The 20,837-nt window shown below is 41.5% G+C and overlaps 1 protein-coding gene across 1 annotated transcript in view; it reads right to left on the bottom strand.

Annotated features, from left to right (window-relative positions):
• Positions 1-18,691: 18,691 nt before the first annotated feature.
• The window catches only part of LOC147471525 (uncharacterized), a 3,399-nt gene continuing 1,253 nt past the window's right edge, over positions 18,692-20,837 (bottom strand). The window contains exon 1 of the mRNA XM_086538299.1: positions 18,692-20,837. This exon is cut by the window's right edge and continues 1,253 nt beyond it. Within this exon, the coding sequence (XP_086394425.1) occupies positions 18,855-20,837 (1,983 nt within the window). The 3' untranslated portion in view covers positions 18,692-18,854.

The raw sequence follows: 20,837 nt of genomic DNA on the forward strand, positions 1-20,837 counted from the left end.
CAACCATTAACTAAAGAAAACCTTCAATGTATCTTCTACCAGATATGCCTTCTGGGGGTTTAAAGTAAAGTGACCGCTATCTACCAAAGTCAAGATGCACTTTCATCTTTCCTGCCTTGGATACGTCTTAGCGATCTCTTCTATGTATTTATGTATTTACGTTATTATCACTCTTTCCTGTGAATATGATCGGTATTCTCTCATCGCATTAATGTGATAAAAACGTTTGAGACGCGGAAATTGCTTCCACCTCAGGCAAGCATCTACGACTGAATGTGATCTGCGAGCGGCGGCGCAGCCAAGTCCTCAGTCAGGGGAAGCGAATGGTCACACTAGTAACGCCAGCTGTTCGATGTTATTGTTGTCGAGGCATGAGGCTTGTGTGTTCACGTATAGTTTATCTGCCTTTATCCCTCTTTGCACATATATACAAAGATGGGTATATGCATAGTGCAATAATATAAACAGCCTCTTTTTCTTTCACCTACGATTATCCTATTTTACTGAAACGTATGAAGAGTCCTTTTATCTTCGTTGTCGAGTTAACCATGAAATATAGATGATAAGTTCATATGCCGACCTCCACGTGGTTGTTTACAATCTAAAGTAGTTGTTTTGTGACGGACATCAGCTGATCGCTTTTGTGCGGAACCATAGTTTATGATGTTTATACAACCCGCATACCTGACACATCCAGGTCTGCTCCTTACGTATTAGGTTCCATAAATGTAGCAAAGAGCTTTTTTTCATTATTGCATTACCCATAAATAAGCAGTGTCCTGCTTCTATGATCGCATCCTTTTCTATTTCTCTTTCTCGGGCTTAACAGTAGATCCTTTGAGTAGAAATTTTGAAAGGATTTAATGTTGCACATCATTCGCAGGGAATAAAACATGGATTTTTGAGTCGTTCTGGATAGGTTCACATGCATAGACTCACCGAAAGCAAGTGATGAACGAATCTTTCGTCTCTCCTGCCCTTCCTGTCTGCTTTTCTTTTCTTTTTTATTGTATCCCCTCTTCCCCTCTCCCTCCTCTCCTTAGCCATGCCGTTTCGTCCCTCTGTAACTTATTCCCACTCACTCACCGCCCCAAACAACATTCCGAGCAGACTGGTCTCGTGAAGCATTGTCATGCAAACGAACCGGCAGCATTTAGTTCCGCCCGTGACCTGCAGCGCCACTGCATCTTGCTTGGACTTGACTGCACGTGAGGTGCGTGGCCGTTACATGCCGCCCTCGGAGTGAGGGCGTGAGGGCTGCACGCCTATCACTCCGGTCTTCCTTGCGCTGCGTGAGAGCCATTTAATCAGCCATTATTGGAAAGGAAGGTGTGGCTGCGGTCTTCTTAACTACTGGGGCGCTGTTGTCTCTGGTGATATTATCTCGTTCGCGTTGTTTATCATCCCAATTTATCATCATCATTACCCTTATTAGTCTCTTCAGTGTCCTTTTCATCATCATCGTTGTATTGTTGCTCCTGCTATCTTTATCATCTTTGAATTACAATATCTTCGTTGCCATGTTGCCGACTGCCTCTCCCGCCGGGCGAATGAGGAGCAATAATTCCTATTTCATTTACATCAACACTAAAGAGAAAACAATGTTTCGTTTGATGATCTGTGAAGTCATGTAACTGGAAGGATTAGGTTGTCAATCATGCGACGTCTGTTGCGATAAATTCATTGGGAATAATATTTCTCATACAAGTATACATAGACACACACGCACATATGCAGAGAGAGAGAGAGAGAGAGAGAGAGAGAGAGAGAGAGAGAGAGAGAGAGAGAGAGAGAGAGAGAGAGAGAGAGAGAGAGAGAGAGAGAGAGAGGGAGGGAGAGAGGGAGAGAGGGAGAGAGAGAGAGAGAGAGAGAGAGAGAGAGAGAGAGAGAGAGAGAGAGAGAGAGAGAGAGAGAGAGAGAGAGAGAGGGAGGGAGGGAGGGACGGGGGTAGTGGTAGTGGGGAAAGGGAGAGAAGCAGGAAGAGGGAATTAATTCTTTCCTAAAATAAACAGAATATGTCTGGTGTTATCATACATTGGATCTTCATTTCCCAACCTCTTTAGCAGTGCAGTAAAGCGCGGCCTTTGACTGACACTCTAATTAGGCCTTAGGGCATCAAAGGAAAGAAAGATAATCTCTTTCCCTCTTTCTCTCCCACCTATTTTGAGGATGATGCGACACAGAGTCTTTGTTTATTTTCATATTAATTGCAATTATAACCTTATGAAGTTGTAAATGATTAAATATATCTAGCAATTCAAACAAAATAATTTGGGAACATGCATCACATCAAGAAGTAATTCATCAAAACAAATAAAATTAAAGGTCCTTTGGCACCAGCAATGCATCATCACTTGCAATCAAGAAATTAAAGATCATACAAGTGACTGTTGCGACATGCAGGAACTATTCATTATCCTCTATTTGACATTGCAAAGCACTTGATGTTCTTTTCCTCCCAGGTTCCCTCTCTCTCTCCTTCTCTCCCCCTTCTTCCACGCCCCTCCCCCTCCCCCTCGCCATTGCAATAAGTTCTTTATCGTCCTTGTCCAGTCACCTCCTCCTTCGCTTTAGTGTTTGCCAAGTTTTTAAACGAGGTCATCAGCGCCAGCCTGACCCCATCACAGGTTGGTTCCTTCTCTTTCGTGGGAAAAGTTTGGGATTTCCGAAATTAAGCGGCACTTGACTGCGGCGAGAAGGAGACTTCGGAAGGGAAAGCCACGCGACAAGAATCGGCAATGCAAAGGAGGATTTCCAAGCGAGTGGGTTGATTACTGTCGTTTATCCTGTTCAGTGAGGATGACAAAACGCAGTAGGGTAATGCTGATAATGGTAATCAGCATTGGTATCATCATTATCATGGTCACAATTTTCGGTATAAGTGTGAGGACAGTTATCATTGTCCTTATCAAATCCAGTTGTTAATTTTAACAGTTGAATATTAGTTTTTCCTCCACTGTCCTAAGATTTCTGTGACACTACTATTTATTTACAAATTGCAAAGTTAAAGGGAGCTTACCATTAAATAATACTAAAGAGATAGGCAGACAGATAGATAGAGTGACTGATATTGATATATCCAAACTGTATATAAATATGAGTCTAGGTATCAGTTTGTCTATATAGACATCTATCTGCCCATCTCCTTATCCATCCACCTGTATTGATATAAACATTCCCTGAAAGAGAAATTGCCGAGCTCTGCATTGCAACCAAAAGTAATTTTAGCAATTGCAAAAGGGGAAAAAAAGAGTTTTAAAATATTTTTCGAGTTTTGACTAAAGTTCATAAAACAAAATTTATTTGACGAACCGGAAAGAAAAAGCAATCCCAACACATATATATTGCATTGCAATCTTACCAAAGCCATCACTTTTCCCGTTTCAGTCACCTTTTGTTATCTGGAATGATGACACAACTGCGCATGTATAAGCTTCTCAAATGCCTCTGTCACATTTCGTAAAGGGCATGAACGGCGTGTGAGGAAAGAGGAAGAAAAGAAACAAACAGCTCCACGTGCATATTTCCTCCGCGCAGCATATCTGCAACATGAGCAACACGCCTCTCGCTCTCCCAAGGGAACAGGGGAGCTGATAAGCAGCCAGCTGGAGACTCGACGCAGTTCCCGAAGACGATCGCCCGAGTGTGTGGCTTGGAAGTTCAATGGGAGAAGTAAGGAGTGCAGCAGAAGGTGATATTTGTGTAATGAGGGTGAAGTTGTGTGAAAAATGCACAGGATGGTTAAAGTAAAGTTTCTCGAAGTTCTTAATCTTTCGGTTCCTAAAGCGAGGATTCTTGTGTGACAGGAGTGAGGAAACGAGAATTAAGCGTAGACTGGTTCGAGCTTTTTCTCCATTGATTTTTATGTTGTGGTAGCTTATAGAAAGAGCAAATTCCACACAATTATACTTTCCTGAAGAAATGTCACACGATGCGTCATTTCCACCCTTGGATACAGGAGGATATCACTCAGAATGCAAATGCACGCCCATGCATACCCGCATGAGCGGATGACTCAGAATATAGCCTTATTATCCTTGCCAATTATCCTGGACCTAAAGCATGACCGTCATCAATATCCCTTGGTAGTGCACCCTTTAACTGCGACCCTCATTAGCATCGGCTTCGCGTGGTTCATTAAGAGGCGGGCTTGAGGGCAGACTTCTGCAGCGAACATAAAATGTATAAAGCTTCTAGAATACCAGTTTTATTTACATTTACATCGCTTTCCTATGGACAATAAGCTTATTTTTTAGAGTTTTGCTGTCATATCAGATTGATTAAGACAAGTGCTAGATTAAAAGCATTTCTTTTCAAGTGGGGAATTGGCAACCATGGTGGATTTCCTCCGTCGATATCTTGGCCGGAAGGATTTTTTTTTATTAACATTCAGTACTTCCGTTCAACGTTCCGTTGAAAAATGTGTTGTAGTCTCTCTCTCTCTTTCTCCTTCTCCTTCTCTCTTTCTCTCGCTCTCTCTTGGAGATAACCTGGGAAACTTAGTAGCTTGTGTGAGTGAAAGAGAAGCAAGTGTACGAACAGAGACCCAGAGCGGGACGTAGACCGAAGATCAGGCTGGAAGGAGGAAGAACATTCCGACGGGCTATGCTGGATGGTGTAGATTGATCACTGATTAATGAATGTACTTATATCCGATTAAACATCTTGTATGTATGTGTGTGTCTGTGCGTGCGTGATTGTACTGAGAAACATCCGCCCATTAATATTCCTTCTCCTTTCTTTCCCTCTGCCAGCAATGAGCCGTTACGAGGAAAGTATTTGATTCTCCGTTTCAGCCGAGAATGGTGATGCCAAATCATGGGAGCACGAACTGCTTGTGAGGAGAGGGATGGCCTTCCTGATGTTAAAAGCCATTGGGGATTAATCATAAGAAACATCTTCGTCTTTTGTAATTATGTACGTTATGCATTGACAGACATGCATACACACACATAAACGCACATTTTTTTTTCTTTCTTGTAGACAGTTTATGTGTGATTTAGATTGGTTAGGTAGATAAGTGAAGCTGCATTAAGACTACATCAAAGCTGATATTGTTGACAGTACATGAAATACATCATTGATACTAAATACTAATAAGTAGAGAAGATGGGCCCTTCTTTTGATAATCAACTTAAGTTGATGGATAATACATGGAAATTATCATTGCATTCTGCAGTCGGCCCTAGGGCGTTGCGGTTCCGCAGTCGCCAAGAATGTCAATTAGGCCACGAGCGAGAGGCGTTGCAGTCAGCTGATCAAGAATGCAAACACAGCGACGATGCAGGAAATTCTCGCTTAATTGGAAAAGTGAGCACGACCTTTATGGCGCATGAGACCGCTCCGCTTTCATTAAGGAGATTTACGAATTATATCCTCGAAAGCACTGTCGTTGCGCACTATGTCCGGTTTTCTATTTTTCAGGAGGAGATTCTGGCCAAAGCAACTGCATTTATAACGACGCAATCAAATCGTTGCATTTTATTATTCAGTGAACATATCCTATTGAAATATCATTGATATGTAACTGAATGCGGGAAGCCGAACGCCATACTTTAAAACAGTAATCGAATGGATGAGTACAATCAGAATATAAATATTATATAAATAATATAAATAGTATAAATAAATGCTGATTTGACAAATCCATTGCATGGAAATAAACATAAACTTGCATCCGAATATCCATAAACAATGCAGATAAAGAGATCGCTATACATGCCATCGGTCGCATGCTTCGTGTTCGAACGGAATTGTTTTGATTCATGAAAATTTCCATCAAAGTTGCCACCTTTCCAAAGTAGGTGATGCATGTATTGGATTGTAATTAACTTTTGTTCTCTGTCACACATACACACACACACACACACACACACACACACACACACACACACACACACACACACACACACACAAGCGCGCGCGCGTGGGGGGTCAAGAAGAGCAAGATAAATACATGTGCATTCCCGCCTTTGCAAGCACTACTATAGCTTGCATCAGGGGAACCTTGTGCAATGTTAATCTTCGAAGGAGAAATTTGAGACAGAAATAACAGTTAATCAGTACATTACCGACTCACTCTACCGGAGGAACTTTGAAGGTAAAAAGCTTGAAGGTAAGTAAGATTTGCACATCTATTGACGCTGAAAGTGTTTCATATTAAAATGATTCTGCTAATTATAGATTGTAGAGTATGCTTTAAATGATTACAGTTTTTATCACATCCCAGCTGACACGTGGTATAGTAATTATGCATGATTCTCAAATGGAATTATTGCTTACAGAATCATAATCATTTGTTAGAAGAACCTAAACCTAAAGGGCAGGTGTGTCGGGATGCGATCGCCTCCCACGCAAGGCCTAGTGCCGTGTCAAAGCATCCTATGTGCCAGGATCCTGGTCTCAGTAATTCGACGAATCCGGAACTTCGTCTGTTTTTATACGAACGTTTAACATGTCTGATATAATCCTGCCTTTATTACTACTACCACTATATTACACTGTAATGAACTAGATGATGTAACGTATCTTTCATACAAAACGTAGGTACACCCTTTTTCTATGAGATCAATCTCTTTCATTTTTATTATTATTTTACCGTAAGATGTCGGAAATTGTCGTGTGACTTTTATTTCCTTTTGCCAAACCAGTCTTTACCATTACCAGTATTTTTCTAGGGAGACAAGGTGTTACTTCTATATATTTTTATCTATTAATAATTCCTGAAGTAGAAAGAGAGAAACAAATCACCAGTTGATGAAAGGCATCACTGAAAAGACGAAACAATACGAAACACCCCTACCAAACATGATACCGAACTGTCTACATTACCAACAGCAACCGTTGACTAACTTCACGAATCAATGGCATGAGTTTCTCAGTGAACTATCAGCAATCTCTCGCTTATCGACGTTGAGGGAATGTTGCGTTGGCTCGAAACCTCGCAATGAAATTCCAAACTTCAAACAGCTGGTTGGGATTGACAACAGGACGAATCATGTTGAATCCCTTTGGTCTTGAAATCTGTGGCGTTGGTGCTTGAAGGCATAGAGAGAGAAAGTCTAAATCATATCTCTTTTTTTTCATGTTTCTTATTTTGTAGTACCATAAAGTGTCGTTAAAGTACTCTTAGTAAGTTTGCTATATCTGAATGGCGTCAACTATTTTACTCTCACAATATTGCTGTGTTGACCTGACCCAAAAGGCAAGATAATAAGGATAAGCCAGATTTGCGGAGCAGATGCTACGCCGGGCTTGTATGCGGTGACGCGAGCCCACCTGTGTCAGCGTGTGCCGACTCGTGAGAGAATGTGCCAACGAGTGTTGACTCGATCTGAGCTTGGTCCTTACCCAACGCAGTGCCCAGCTACGTCAGTAACCGCCAGGTGACAGTGGAAACTCACGAGTTTGGACGGGACTCGATCTGCCGATCACGGGGATACGAAGTCGACACGCTACCACTGAGCTACCAGACGGCTGGCAAGAAAATGAAGCCGATTAAAGCAATTACTGCATTTAATTGCTGATTATATATATATATATATATATATATATATATATATATACATACATACATACATACATACACACACACACACACACACACACACACACACACATATATATATATATATATATATATATATATATATATATATATATATATATGCATATATATATATATATAGATATATAGATATATATAGATATATATAGATATATATATACATATACATATAAATATATATAATTGTGTGTGTGTAATGCGTCTATTCATTACGATTTGTTTAACACAAACATACACATGCACACAAATACACACATGTACGCAAACATACATAAACACAAAACACACACACGCGCGCGCGGGTACTACATACACACAGGAACACACAAGGAAATGCTTATAGGTAAATACGAACATAGACACACACATTTTATCATCAGTTCAAGAACTGGAACAAATGAGTACTTTACCACCATAGCTCAGTGGATAGAGGATCGGACTGGCAAACACTCGGTCGGGGGTTCGAATCCCGGCCGGGGGTGTGCAACATGCCCGCGTTGCAACTGCTGGCCCACACCCGACTTCATGGCGAGACAAGTGACGCATCTCCATGGGAATGTTGGGCGCGGGTGTCACTGGCGCTCCCGAAGCCTCAGTGCCGGCTGAGTTGCGATGGCACTGCCAAGGGAAGTAAGTCCACGGAAATCTCTCCCATCGTCAAGCTCACGCTGTCGCTCAAGCGGAGGGAAGCTCGGTTGTACATTCTGACTTGTGCAATAGCACTGTCATAGAATGGCTTTTACAATAGGATTTAGACTATATCTTCAAACACATGATGCAAAAGTAGGCCAAAAATAAACACTAACACGGCTTTTAATGAGAATGAAATGCCGTAAATCTAAAGGGCGAAATGAGGTGCTGTAAATATTTGGTTCGTGCAGTCCATGAATGAGGCAATGGAATCTACTCAAAAGGGAGGAAGTATTCTGCATGTTGAAACACCCCATCACACTTCAATATTTCTATTGGTTAAATCTTATGCATACTTGCATATTCATACTTTACATTACGTACAATAAATGAGGGTAATGAAAGCCATGTCTGCAAGTATGTTTTCAGTATTATTGAGTATGGTTTAAAAAGAAATAACAAAACTGTTTTTCGTACTTTCAGCCCCATGTTTATGAAAATATGTCAGCACCTTAAGGTTTTCTTCATGTCAAAAGAGGGAAAGTATCCTTTCAGGACCAAAATGTTAACCATGATTCCACGTGCCTTGTTATATGAAGATCGAACTGAAATTCCGTGCTTTCCCCAATGCCAACAGTTCATTCCAAAACTCCTTCCTCTATTCTTATTTCTTCGTAGAACTGATTCAGCGGTTCATTGAAGTGACTTTTCCCGCCTGGCGAGCGTCTGGCTCTCGACGAAATCCCTTTCACCGATCGGAGCCATGATTTGCCTAAAAAAACGGGCGAGTTAAGTTAACTGGTCTGTGCGGATACATTTTTTCCTTTTGAAAGGTTTCCAAGGATTCAAATAGCGTGATTATTCCTTGCAATCGTTGGTTTGAAAAGTTTTTTGGGAAGTATACAATATCCATAGCTTCTGCATGGGTTCTCGTTATAGTAAATAAACAGGCAATGAAACGCCAATCGGGTCGAGAAAGAAGTGTATACATATTGTTGGAAATTCTCAAGAATAGAAGCAACATTCACAAACTCATTGACTATTTGCTGGCACTCATGTCCAGTGTCAGGTTGGACACTAAGCACGTTTTTACAAGCTGAAGTGCAAAAGCAGTAACCCACTCAAGCAAACGCGCGCATGCAAGCAGAGACAAGCAAGCATCCCCTTCGCTTTTCGTGTCCTTTTGCATAATGCACAGAGCCGAAAGGGTATCTGCACGGACCAGTAATTCCTTGAGCGACTCCTTGGAGTTCATCAACCCGGGTTTGTTTGTGTTTTTGTCTACTAGGCCTATAAGAGTTTCTTAATAGAAGAAATAGGGAATATGATGATTTCAAAACTTAAAATTATTTATATTTATAATTAATGCTGACAAGACGTAGAACATTACTACCCTCTTCTAACTACTCAGTAAACACCATGTTGCCACCAAACGCTTGTTTTGGTTATGTTCCCTACCATGCACTCACAACCTATCACCACAGTAGTTACATTTACACTTACATCCTGACCCTCTGCCACACAATGAAAATCACATTTCCACCGCAATGCCCACTTGCAACGAAAAGCAGCACATTGATCACACTTATTTTTCCACCATGCCCTTGACCAACGCAATGTTATTCCCTCCGAACATGGCTTTCCTTCCGCTCTAATTAATCCCGGAATGCAATAAATCTCCTCTGTGTCTGTAATTACCACGGGCTGAAGCGAGCACACTGACGTATATAAAGAGTGCATACTTAATGGCATGGTTACATTTTAAAGCTGAATACTTCTGTTTGCAGATTTATAGTTTCATAATAATGATGGTGGTAGGGATGAGGATACCAATATATGAAAATGCGAAAACTTTACACAACTCCTTCCTGCTAGGAAACTGATAGCAATCTTATTGACCGAAGCCATTGTAGGGCGACATCGTCTCAACCCGCTTACGCTCTGAACTCTATCTCCTCGTCTCGTCCACAGAACTGATAGATAGAGAGAGAGAGAGAGAGAGAAAATTGCCCCATAAGTACCTGAGTCAGACACATTTGAGACACGTTTATATAACAATATAAACTCCTCCTGGATTGTAGGTGACAGCTATCGTGCCGTCATCCGCAAAAGCGCGGAAGATGTTCCACATCATTGGTCCTAAGACACTACCTTGTGGTACTCCTACTTCGATGTGGTAGAGAGGCGATTCTTTGCCATTCAAGACTACTTTGAGGTGTCTGTCACTGAGGTAGCTTTGTAGTAGTGCTAGCACATCTCCTCCCACTGCAAGTGCTTTGATTTTCTCTAGTAGCCCTCTATGCCACACTTTATCAAATGCTCCTTCAATGTCTAGAGCAATAATGGCAGTATGGCGACCCGTATCTAGGGCGCGGCTCCAGTCTGATGATATGAGTAAGTGAAGGTCTGCAGCTGAACGTTGCTTCCGGAATCCAAATTGGCGTGAGCACAAGAGGTGATTCCATTTTAGATGATCCGATATACGGGACGATATTATCTTTTCCAGGACTTTGCTCACTGATGACAGCAAAGACACAGGTCGATAATTTTTAACTTCCGACTTGCTTCCTTTTTTATGTATTGGAATAACATTACTGGTTTTCCATATATGTGGCCATACTCTACCATACCATACTCTCTCTCTCTCTCTCTCCCTCTCTCTCTTTATTTCTCTCTCTTTCTCTCTCTCTCTCTCTCTCTCTCTCTCTCTCTCTCTCTCTCTCTCTCTCTCTCTCTCTCTTTCTCTCTCTCTCTCTCTCTCTCTCTCTCCTCTCTCCCTCTCTCTCTCTCTCTCTTTCCTCTCTCCCCCCCTCTCTCTCTCTCTCTCTCTCTCTCTCTCTCTCTCTCTCTCTCTCTCTCTCTCTCTCTCTCTCCCCCCCCCCCTCTCTCTCTCTCTCTCTCTCGCTCTCTCTCTCTCTCTAAGGAAAGCAAAGCTCAGCGCGTTCGGCCTCGTCCCCAGAGTGCTCGGAACTCCTTCTTTCCCAACAAAGTACGAACAAAATATGTTAGAGAAATACATATCAGAGGAGAATCACTTTTAGTACTTTCCCTTTACGACTTTGAGGAATCGAAAATCTACGGGTTTCACTCCCCGGAATCTCTGAAGATACATGACACTGCTCTACTGTCGATGGCTTTGCTGTTACCATTGGTGTTGCTGTTGTTATCACTGATGGTACTATTGTCATCATGGGCATAATTGTAATGTCATTGATAGCAATTTTGACAATTATGATAACAGTATTTACAATAATAGCGATAACATAACAAAAATATAGAAATGTATCCTTGCTTGTGACAGGAAGAAAAACCGAAAAAAAAAAATAAAATAAAAACAACGAAGGAGAATGAGAAAGCAAAGACAGACAGGAAAGGAGAAGGAACAAGCATTGAATTCTGCGTCGGTGCCAACCGCTGCTGACTCGCAGTCGCCAAGAATGTCAGTACGTCAATTAAGCAGCGAGTTGCAGTCAGCTGATCAGTCAGCTGATCAAGGAAGCAAACCGAGCGACGACGCAGGAAATCTCGCTCGATCGGAAAGGTGTGCATGGATCCTAAGTGCATGAGAATGTTTCGGTTTGATTAGAGAAATTCATGATCCTTCGAAAGGTGGGAGCAGTTGAGGCACAGTTTTTCTGTCTTGTTTTTCTACAACAAATTTATATAAAATAAAGAATACAATAGTCACAGTAATTGTATACTGATATAGCGCTCATATTGTACCTTTAAATCAATTGTTGTTTTTTTTAAGAAATCCACATCTACTATTGAAATATCGTTGTTATGAAGCTGGATATGGCAAGCCATGAGTCTTATTTAATACTTGTACTCTAATGGATAAATACGTCAACATTAATCGTTTGAACCGTTATTTAAGAAATTCACTGTATCGATATAAACATATATTTGCATATTTATTCTCCGTACTTTCCTTTAAAAAATGACTTAATGCCACTCCCCTCCGAAAGCAAGGTGACGGCTCGTCAGCAGTAATTATAAATATAAATTATTTTTACTTTACCTATTTACTCTTGACTTGGAATAATTTTTTTTATTTATTTCAGGTAACATACTGAATATCAAATGCAATTCTATAAATTTGAAACAAGCCAAATAGACAAGCTTATGCTTCCAGATTACCGAAATTCCAATAGTTTACGCAAAGCCACCCAAGATCTATACTGTTGGTAAACAGTAACGTCATGTTTCCCAAACCGATATGAGAGGGAGAATGGATAAAAATAACCCCCTCCACACACAAAAAAACTCAAGTGTATATATATATATATATATATATATATATATATATATATATATATATATATATATATATATATATATATATATGTATATATGTATAGAGAGAGATTGAGAGAGAGAGAGAGAGAGAGAGAGAAAATTGAGATGTAAGACATAAAACCTGATACTGATAATTGCGTTCAAGTAAAAAGGACGGAATTGTAGGTCAAAAGTCAATTAGTAAAAAGCGAGGCGAGAGAAACGTCGAGATTCGTTCTTTTTCTGTCACTATTGATGCTCTCCATAATCAAAGTCAACATCACATAATTGTCTCTTTTTCTCTCCGTATAATAATCTATCTATCTATATCTTTCCCTTCCTCTCTCTGTCCGTCTATCTATCTTTCCCTCGTCCCCCACTCAACTCTCTTGCATTCGTTGTCTCTTTTTCCTCTTTTTAGAGTTCTCTCTCCCTCTCTCTTCTATCTTTTCTAGCCATTTCCTTTCTACTCTTTCTCCCATAGAGAGACACTTCATCTCAATTCATTTGACATTTCTTGCACTTTTTCTCCTACATATTATTTCCTTCGCGTTCTTTCCTCTGTTTATGTGAATTGCCGTGAAAAAGAATGGGTCTCTCCACTGCAAGGTTGCATTTGATTTCCACGATTCATTATTACCCTAATTTTACCGACAACTCATCTAGAGCAAAGGAGAGAGAGGATCAACTGCTTATACTCCCACGAACAAACGCAAGTACAGGGAATTTACTTTCAGGATTTCCCATAAATAACAAAACATAATACCTTCGATCTTTGGAAATATTGGCACGACTAGTCATCAGTAAATCCGTATATATTTATATTTTGAAACTTAAATGGTACATTTTCGTCTTTCTAAAATATTAAAATTATTATTTTTTAATATTTATGAATTTAGTTCAATAGTGCATTTACAAGATAAAGCAGAATTCCTTTTTATCATTACCCGAATATGTTCTCCATCCTTTTCTCTCCCCTTCTGTTTCCTTACCCACCACTTATCTTTCATTCTCTCTCGCTCTCTCAAGATGCAATTGTATTTCCAGGTTGAAATGATGTATTTTGAACATGGGGGGGAGGGGGGGGGGCGGTTTTGTCTGACTGGGTTGGCGCTGAGATCTCACTGCTATCAAACACGACGTCAGCATCACACGCAGTATGAATTCAGCCTTTCCATTCCGTATGTAATTATGAACTAATTATAGAAAAAAATGTCCAGTAAATACAGGTAGTGAAGGCTTGCCAGACTAGTGAGCAGAAACAAAGGCGGAAGAAGAGGTTTGGGTTGAAATCACACACACCGCTTTTAATGATGTACCTGAAATCTGAAAGAAGTAATTTATTGTTTTATATTCTTGGCTCACGCAGTTCATCGAAAATCTTTATGAAAAGCTATAATACAACATTAGAAATAAATTAAAATAAGAAGAAAGAAAGGTGAAGGCAGAGTATGGTGAAGAATTCTAAAAAAGGAATATAAACCATAAAATACTGTTGGTATTCCGATAAACCTGTAGTTTCCCATGTTAACAGAACGATATTGTACAGACTGTTCATGGGACTTTGTTTCCTGCAAGTGTACCGTTATTCTGTCATTAGAAGAAAATATAAAAATTTACAGTGTAAAATATATCTTTAACTTGTATGTAAGTTTGGTTGATTGTTTTGTTAGCTAATGTAATGGTCTGCATCAATTGTTTGCCTTAAAAGAAAGAAAGAAAGGAAAAAAAAATCCATGACCCGAAATACACCATGAGTCTACTAGTATTGCAATGAGAAGATCGAACTGAAGTGCTTTTCCTTTACCAAAAAATACCTTTAAAACTCCTTACACCATTTTGATTCGTAGCGGTTCATTGAAACGACTTTTCCCGCCTGTTGTGCATCGGCCTCTCGACAGAATCCGTGGTGTGTGGATTTTTGTTCTTTATGAAGAGGATATTCCAAGGATTCAGGTTGTGCGTTATATATTTGCAATTATGGTTTTCTAAGAAGTTTTAAGAATGTATTAACAATCAGATATTTAGTGTAATAATATATCACCAATTGCTGGAAACTCGTTCAATGAAACGCTTTCTAATGCAGAATGGGATATAAAGAAAACGAGAACTGAATATGAAAGATGGGAAGTAATCCACGTGAGCTTTAAATGAAGAGGCTTAATTGCAATGTGCATGACGAACCTTCAATCTCCGTTGCTTGCATTCAAGGGTTCGTGAGAGACAGCAACTACGAGACAGATTTCGGTGCAAGTCTTCGATTGAGATTTCTTTCTTTCCCTTTTTTCGAAGATAACTTTCAAGCCAGAGAGAAACAGGCAGAGACAGAGACAGAGACAGAGAGATGGTGAAATCAAATTAAATATCTTTATACTATATAAAATTAGGTGTTCAATAGCTATGCTACTGGTGTAAGTAAAGTCAAATGATCAACTTTGACGATCGCAATAAAACCTCAGTGTAATGAACACCAAGAATTTCATTAGAATGTCATACTTCGATGCAACTCGTTATGAAGCATCGCGCACCTGCATCAGGAGAAGGTGAAGCAAGGACAAGGGAGTGCATTCTGATTGTATGTATGTATACACACTCTATTGGCAGCGTTCATACGTTTTTTACTGATACTTGCGCACAGGTCAGGTCTAATACTGAATACAGTTTACAAGCTTGAATGCAAAATTTCCTTTGAACACAACATGGTAGGACTTCCTTTGAACACAACATGGTAGGACTTCCTTTGAATACAACATGGTAGGACTTCCTTTGAATACAACATGGTAGGACTTCCTTTTAACACAACATGGTAGGACTTCCTTTTAACACATGGTAGGACTTCCTTTGAACACAACATGGTAGGACTTCCTTTGAACACAACATGGTAGGACTTCCTTTGAACACAACATGGTAGGACTTCCTTTGAACACAACATGGTAGGACTTCCTTTGAACACAACATGGTAGGACTTCCTTTGAACACAACATGGTAGGACTTCCTTTGAACACAACATGGTAGGACTTCTTTTGAACACAACATGGTAGGACTTGGAATAGTTGGCAGTCTAGAGACCATGAGGCAACAGAGTGTTTTCTTTGTTTTTTGATTCTTCGTGTGTAAACAGTATGCGAACAATTCATATGACTATGATCACCTTTTGTTAATGCCTTCATTATTTGCTTTGACTTGATTACTACTAAAGCAGTGCTGCCTAATACATACTTTACAAACAAAGAGTTAGAATATCAGAAAAAGGGCAGCGCATCATTTAAAAAATCAAGCAATAATCCATGCAAGCAAAGGCTTGACTGCAAACCCAAGCAAGCACATACACCTGCCTCTAGCTTCAGGCAATATCATAATCATTAGGTTTCCCCGCACAGCCACGCGAGACCTGCCGTCTAATACTCGCCTGTCAGAGCATCTGCATAATGCAAAGAGCTAGGTGGGGATCCTGCACCAGTGTTTGTTATGGCTGATAAACCTTTCTTCTGCGTCCTTGGAATTTATGAACACGGGGCATGTCATCATGTATTAATAGAAAGGTTTATGAGAATAATATTGTGTGTGTGTGTGTGCGCGTGTGCGTGCGTGCGTGTGTGTATGTGTGACTATGTGCGTGCGTGCGTGTGCGCCTGTGTGTATGTAAGTGTGTGTGTGTGTGTGTTTGTGTGCGTGCTGTGTGTGCACTCATATCCTTCTCGAGATAGAGACTGGGGGATAAGAAAGAAGAAAAGATATGCAGAGAAAAGTGAGAGCAAGTGAGGGAAGAGGAAACCGAAGGCAACCCTTCCACCAAGTGCGACCGGTCTCCACGTGGCAGACACGTGGCCTCGTTGTTTCGTCTCGGCGAACGGAATGACCGACTTCAAGCGCCGGGGATTGCGACGCCGCCTCCCGGCTTGCTTCTTTCCCTGCTGTCACTTCGGACGCAGAGCATACAGACAGAATATTAAAACTTTTAAATTAAAGTCTAAAATCAGTTGCTGAAGCGTTCCTCTCAGAATCTGCAAATCGATTTTAATTTTGGAAAAATCGTCACGCAAATTAAAGTGTGCGGAGAGCTGTTCACGTTGTTTCTTCTTTTTCTCTCTCCTTCCCTCCTGTTCAAAGCCTCGACTTTCTCCCCTCTCTTCCCCTTGAAAAACTCCCCCTTGCCTAACTGACAAGTCCATATATTCACAAATCACCCACCGAAGAGAACCTTGGTTACTCGTCAGATGTATGGCCTTGTCACATCCATGAATTTTTAGAAATGCCCGGCCGGGGGTGTGCAACACGCCCGCATTGCAACTGATGGCCCACACCCGATTTCATGGCGAGAAAAGTGACACATCTTCCTGGGAATGTTGGGCGCGGGTGCCACTGGCGCTCCCGAAGCCTCAGTGCTCAGAAGTCTCAGAAGACACCCCCATCGTCAGGCATTTTGATTTTTTTGTCAATTTCACTGTCATAGAATGCATATTACAACACTGTGTATATCATGTTCTTTAAAGTATTTTTGCAAGGTAAAAGTGAATTAAAAATAGATAAATGGAAATTGAACAAATATAAAAATCATTCCATCTATCTAACTACATACAGTATATGCTTCTATGTTTATGAGCGAGTCAAGTCTGTCTATTTCATCACGAAATGAGCAATCGATAAAATGTGCTCACTGAGATGCAGAAAAAAAAATCAGTGTGTCTGCGTTTGTAAAGTTTTCAAGCGAATCGAGCGCTTGGCGGCCGCGCTGTCAGAAAGCAAAACCACTTGCAGCTGCACGTGACGCCCCTCGCCCCAGGGAGGCTTGTCAGGAGCGTGTCAGCCGCTTAGAGAGAGAGAGAGAGAGAAAGAGAGATAGAGAGAGAGATAGAGACAGAGAGAGAGAGAGAGAGAGAGAGAGAGAGAGAGAGAGAGAGAGAGAGAGAGAGAGAGAGAGAGAGAGAGAGAGAGAGAGAGAGAGAGAGAGAGAGAGAGAGAGAGAGAGAGACAGAGAGAGAGAGAGAGAGAGACAGAGAGAGACAGAGAGCGAGAGAGAGAGAGAGAGATAGATAGAGAGAGAGGAGGGGGGGGGGGGCACGCACCAAATAATGCAGACAATGGAAAACAAGAGAAACAAAATGCCTTTCTTCTTCATCTAATATTTTAGTGTGAGTGTGAGAGCAAAGTGTAGAATTGTTAGTACATGATTTACCACTAGGCTTGCATATCCCAGCCGTTCGTTAAAAGATCCTTTTCGAAGTTATGATTACACAACGGGGTAATGAGTGTCTCGTCTTTAACATGATTCTCCTATGGTGGCGCTTGATCATCTATTCATTTACATACAGACAGTGCATGGTCTTATAAGTGTGGATATATTGGTACTGCGTGCGTGTGTGTGTGTGTGTGTGTGTGTGTGTGTGTGTGTGTGTGTGTGTGTGTGTGTGTGTGTGTGTGTGTGTGTGTGTGTGTATGTGTGTGTGTGTCCCCTCTCTCTCTCTCTCTCTCCTTCTCTTTCTTTCTTTCTTTCTTTTCCTTTCTCTTGTAAAATATAATCAATGCAAAATTAGGCACAGTTTACGTACTCGCTTCCGGGATTAATGACAGCGGAAGGAATGCCACGTTCGGAGAGAATAACATTACGTTGGTCAAGGGCACGGTGGAAGAATAAGTGTGATCGATGTGGTGCTATTCGCTGTAAGTGGGCATTGCGGTGGAAATGTGGTGTTTATTGTGTGGCAGAGGGTGGGAAAAGTTACTTACAGATGTAACTACTGTGATCAGAGGTTGTAAAAATACCATAGGGAATATAACAGTAACGGGCGTTTGGTGGCATTATGGGTTACTGTCTGGTGGATGGTGAGAGTAGTGTCAGGTTGACAATGGTGTGGTAAAGAATGTCAGCTCTCATAAAAGGTTGTGCCGAGTGGAATCGTCTGTTATTGTGTGGTAGATGATGAGGCTGTGAAGGAAAAGCTTTGGTAGAGAGTATGCATATCTCACTGAGAGATGTAACATGTGTTGCGGGGAAAATGGTGCATACTTTATAAAAATCAAAAGAACATTAAACTCAAACTAGAACTGTCTTGTCAATTCAGTGAGTTTGTCAATATATGATACGATGTGTTTCAGATGCGTGTGTGTGCTACCTCCCACCATCTCTCTCTCTCTCTCTCTCTCTCTCTCTCTCTCTCTCTCTCTCTCTCTCTCTCTCTCTCTCTCTCTCTCTCTCTCTCTCTCTCTTCTTCTTAAATTCGACCTCCTATTCGTTTCAAACGAGTCTCTGTGTTGTGAAATATATATGCAATAATATTTCACAGAACAGTCCACTGGCCCCGTCCTCGCCAATGGCTGTGGTCGACATCCAACTTATTTTAGGGAGATGTATTTTAACCTTTATTACTTTTGTTTACAATTACATATTTCTCTCTATTCTACTATTTATAACAGTTTCCTCTATATCTAAATCCTTGAGACTAGTGTACATTGCCGGTTTGTTCCTTGTTCCTCGTAGACAGAGCAGTGAAGACCGTAGTAGTGAGAAGGCCAATCGACACCTCATCCATGCAACGACGGCGCTCTTCTGTTGCTGCCTTTTCTCTGCAAGTTGTTGTGCAAGGGATGAGTAGAATATCGTCGCTCTCGGTGACATTCCCCCAGAAGTCGTGAATACAAGAGGTGTGAAAGTACCTTGCTCGACTTCTCGGACGCGTTCGCCATACTCCCTCATTTTGTTGTTCTCATGCTTGGTGTGAGCAGAGAGGAGTTCCTGGGATCGGTTGCTCGTGGCCATAGGGTTGAAGATTCGTATGTCGAAGAAGGCCCGTTGCCCTCGTACCCAGAAACTGTTGGCACTGATGTCTAATCTGGCGTCGTCTGCAGTGTTGGTGGATTGGAGTGAGAAGTTGCGCCCTTCTGTGGGGATGAGGGGAGGTTCGATCCTCACGTCGCGGCACACCTCGCCAAGCATTTGTGCAGTCACGTACCTCACCTCGTCGTGGCGCATGCAAACGAAGCCTCCCGTCTTGCACGTCATGGCATGGTTGGGGTCGAAAGCCGAACCGCATGTGCAGTGCTGGTGAAGGTCCTCTATTGGCCAACCATATCTCAGGGCAAGTGCGTCCACAAACTCCTGTTTGTTTAAACTAAACCCTTTGACTTTGATGGGGAGACTGGTCAACCAGTTAGAGGCGCCGGTTTCGCGTGCCATACTCATTCTTCTTTTCATATCCTCAGTAATTATAGAGGTTAGTTCTTGAAGTTGTGCCCTCTGCTTTGTTTCTCTATTTTTTGTAATTTCCATTTTGATTGTTTTTTGTTGTGTTGTATCAGGCTGTGTATATGTTTCTTGCGTTATTATGGCTTGAGTTAGGCTGGCTGAGAGCTTGACAGAGTTTTGGAACTCCATGTCCGCTATTTTACACGGGTTTGTTATGCCGAGTCCCCCAAGCCTTGGCGGAAGTTCGAGTATGGCTCTCTCGTTGGCAGTGGGATTTCTTCCACCTGATAGTGCTGGGATCAGGTGTTTTACAATTGCTTCCTCAAGTGGTGAAAGTAAAGGCTCGATGTTAGGTATAGTTTGCATTAAGAAGTTCCACTTGTGTTTGATACCGAAAGTGAAGGCGGTATATGCCGAGTGCGGTTCCTTCTTTGCGATTTCTGCCAGCTCTATCACTTCCCTTCTCCATTCATCCACTTGCCTTGTTATGTATTCTTCCCTGGCTGCTGTTGTGCCAAGAACTGCCCCAAGGTGTTTTTCACCGCCGGCCTTTATAATCACGTTTGTTTCTCGGAAGGCTTCTCTGGCTTGTCCGAGATATTCCGGTTTTACAATTAAAACCGATTTGGCGGCGTTCGGAAAATATCCTTGTGGAGGGCCATGTGTCTCAATGAGATTCCACCACTTCCTTATGTTCTCAATTTTCCCTGCTCCGGTCAGGTCGTCGGCATAAGCAACTTGCTTTATATTTGTTGTTGTGTGGTCAATTATTGTTTGTAGCCTGAGGAGACCGATGGCGTACATCGCCATGGCAATTGGGTCACCTTGTGTTGTGCCCTCGGCTGAAGCTATCATCTCATAGGTATTTGTTCTATTGTCGACTATGTGGAGCTCTGCTGGGTTGTTGTAGGTGTTCTTAATGTATTGTGCGAGGCTTGGGCATTTGACCTCTATATTGTGGATTGTTGCCTTCCGGTTGATGTTGTTGAAGGCATTTGTAGCATCCATCATGAGTACGGCCTGACAATCCGGCTCTTCATAGATGTTTCTCATGGCATGGATTGCTGCCTCACACCCTGCCTGTTGACCTGCACACACCTGTAAATTTCCCACGGCTTGTCTAAAGACGTCTCCGACAACGTTCATGATTGCCTTGCCGATGATTCGTCGCAAGACTTC

The sequence above is a fragment of the Penaeus japonicus genome, unplaced genomic scaffold, assembly GCF_977035675.1.
Source record: "Penaeus japonicus unplaced genomic scaffold, GWHDUDI00000001_assembly GWHDUDI00000007, whole genome shotgun sequence".
Taxonomy (NCBI): Eukaryota; Metazoa; Arthropoda; class Malacostraca; order Decapoda; family Penaeidae; genus Penaeus; species Penaeus japonicus.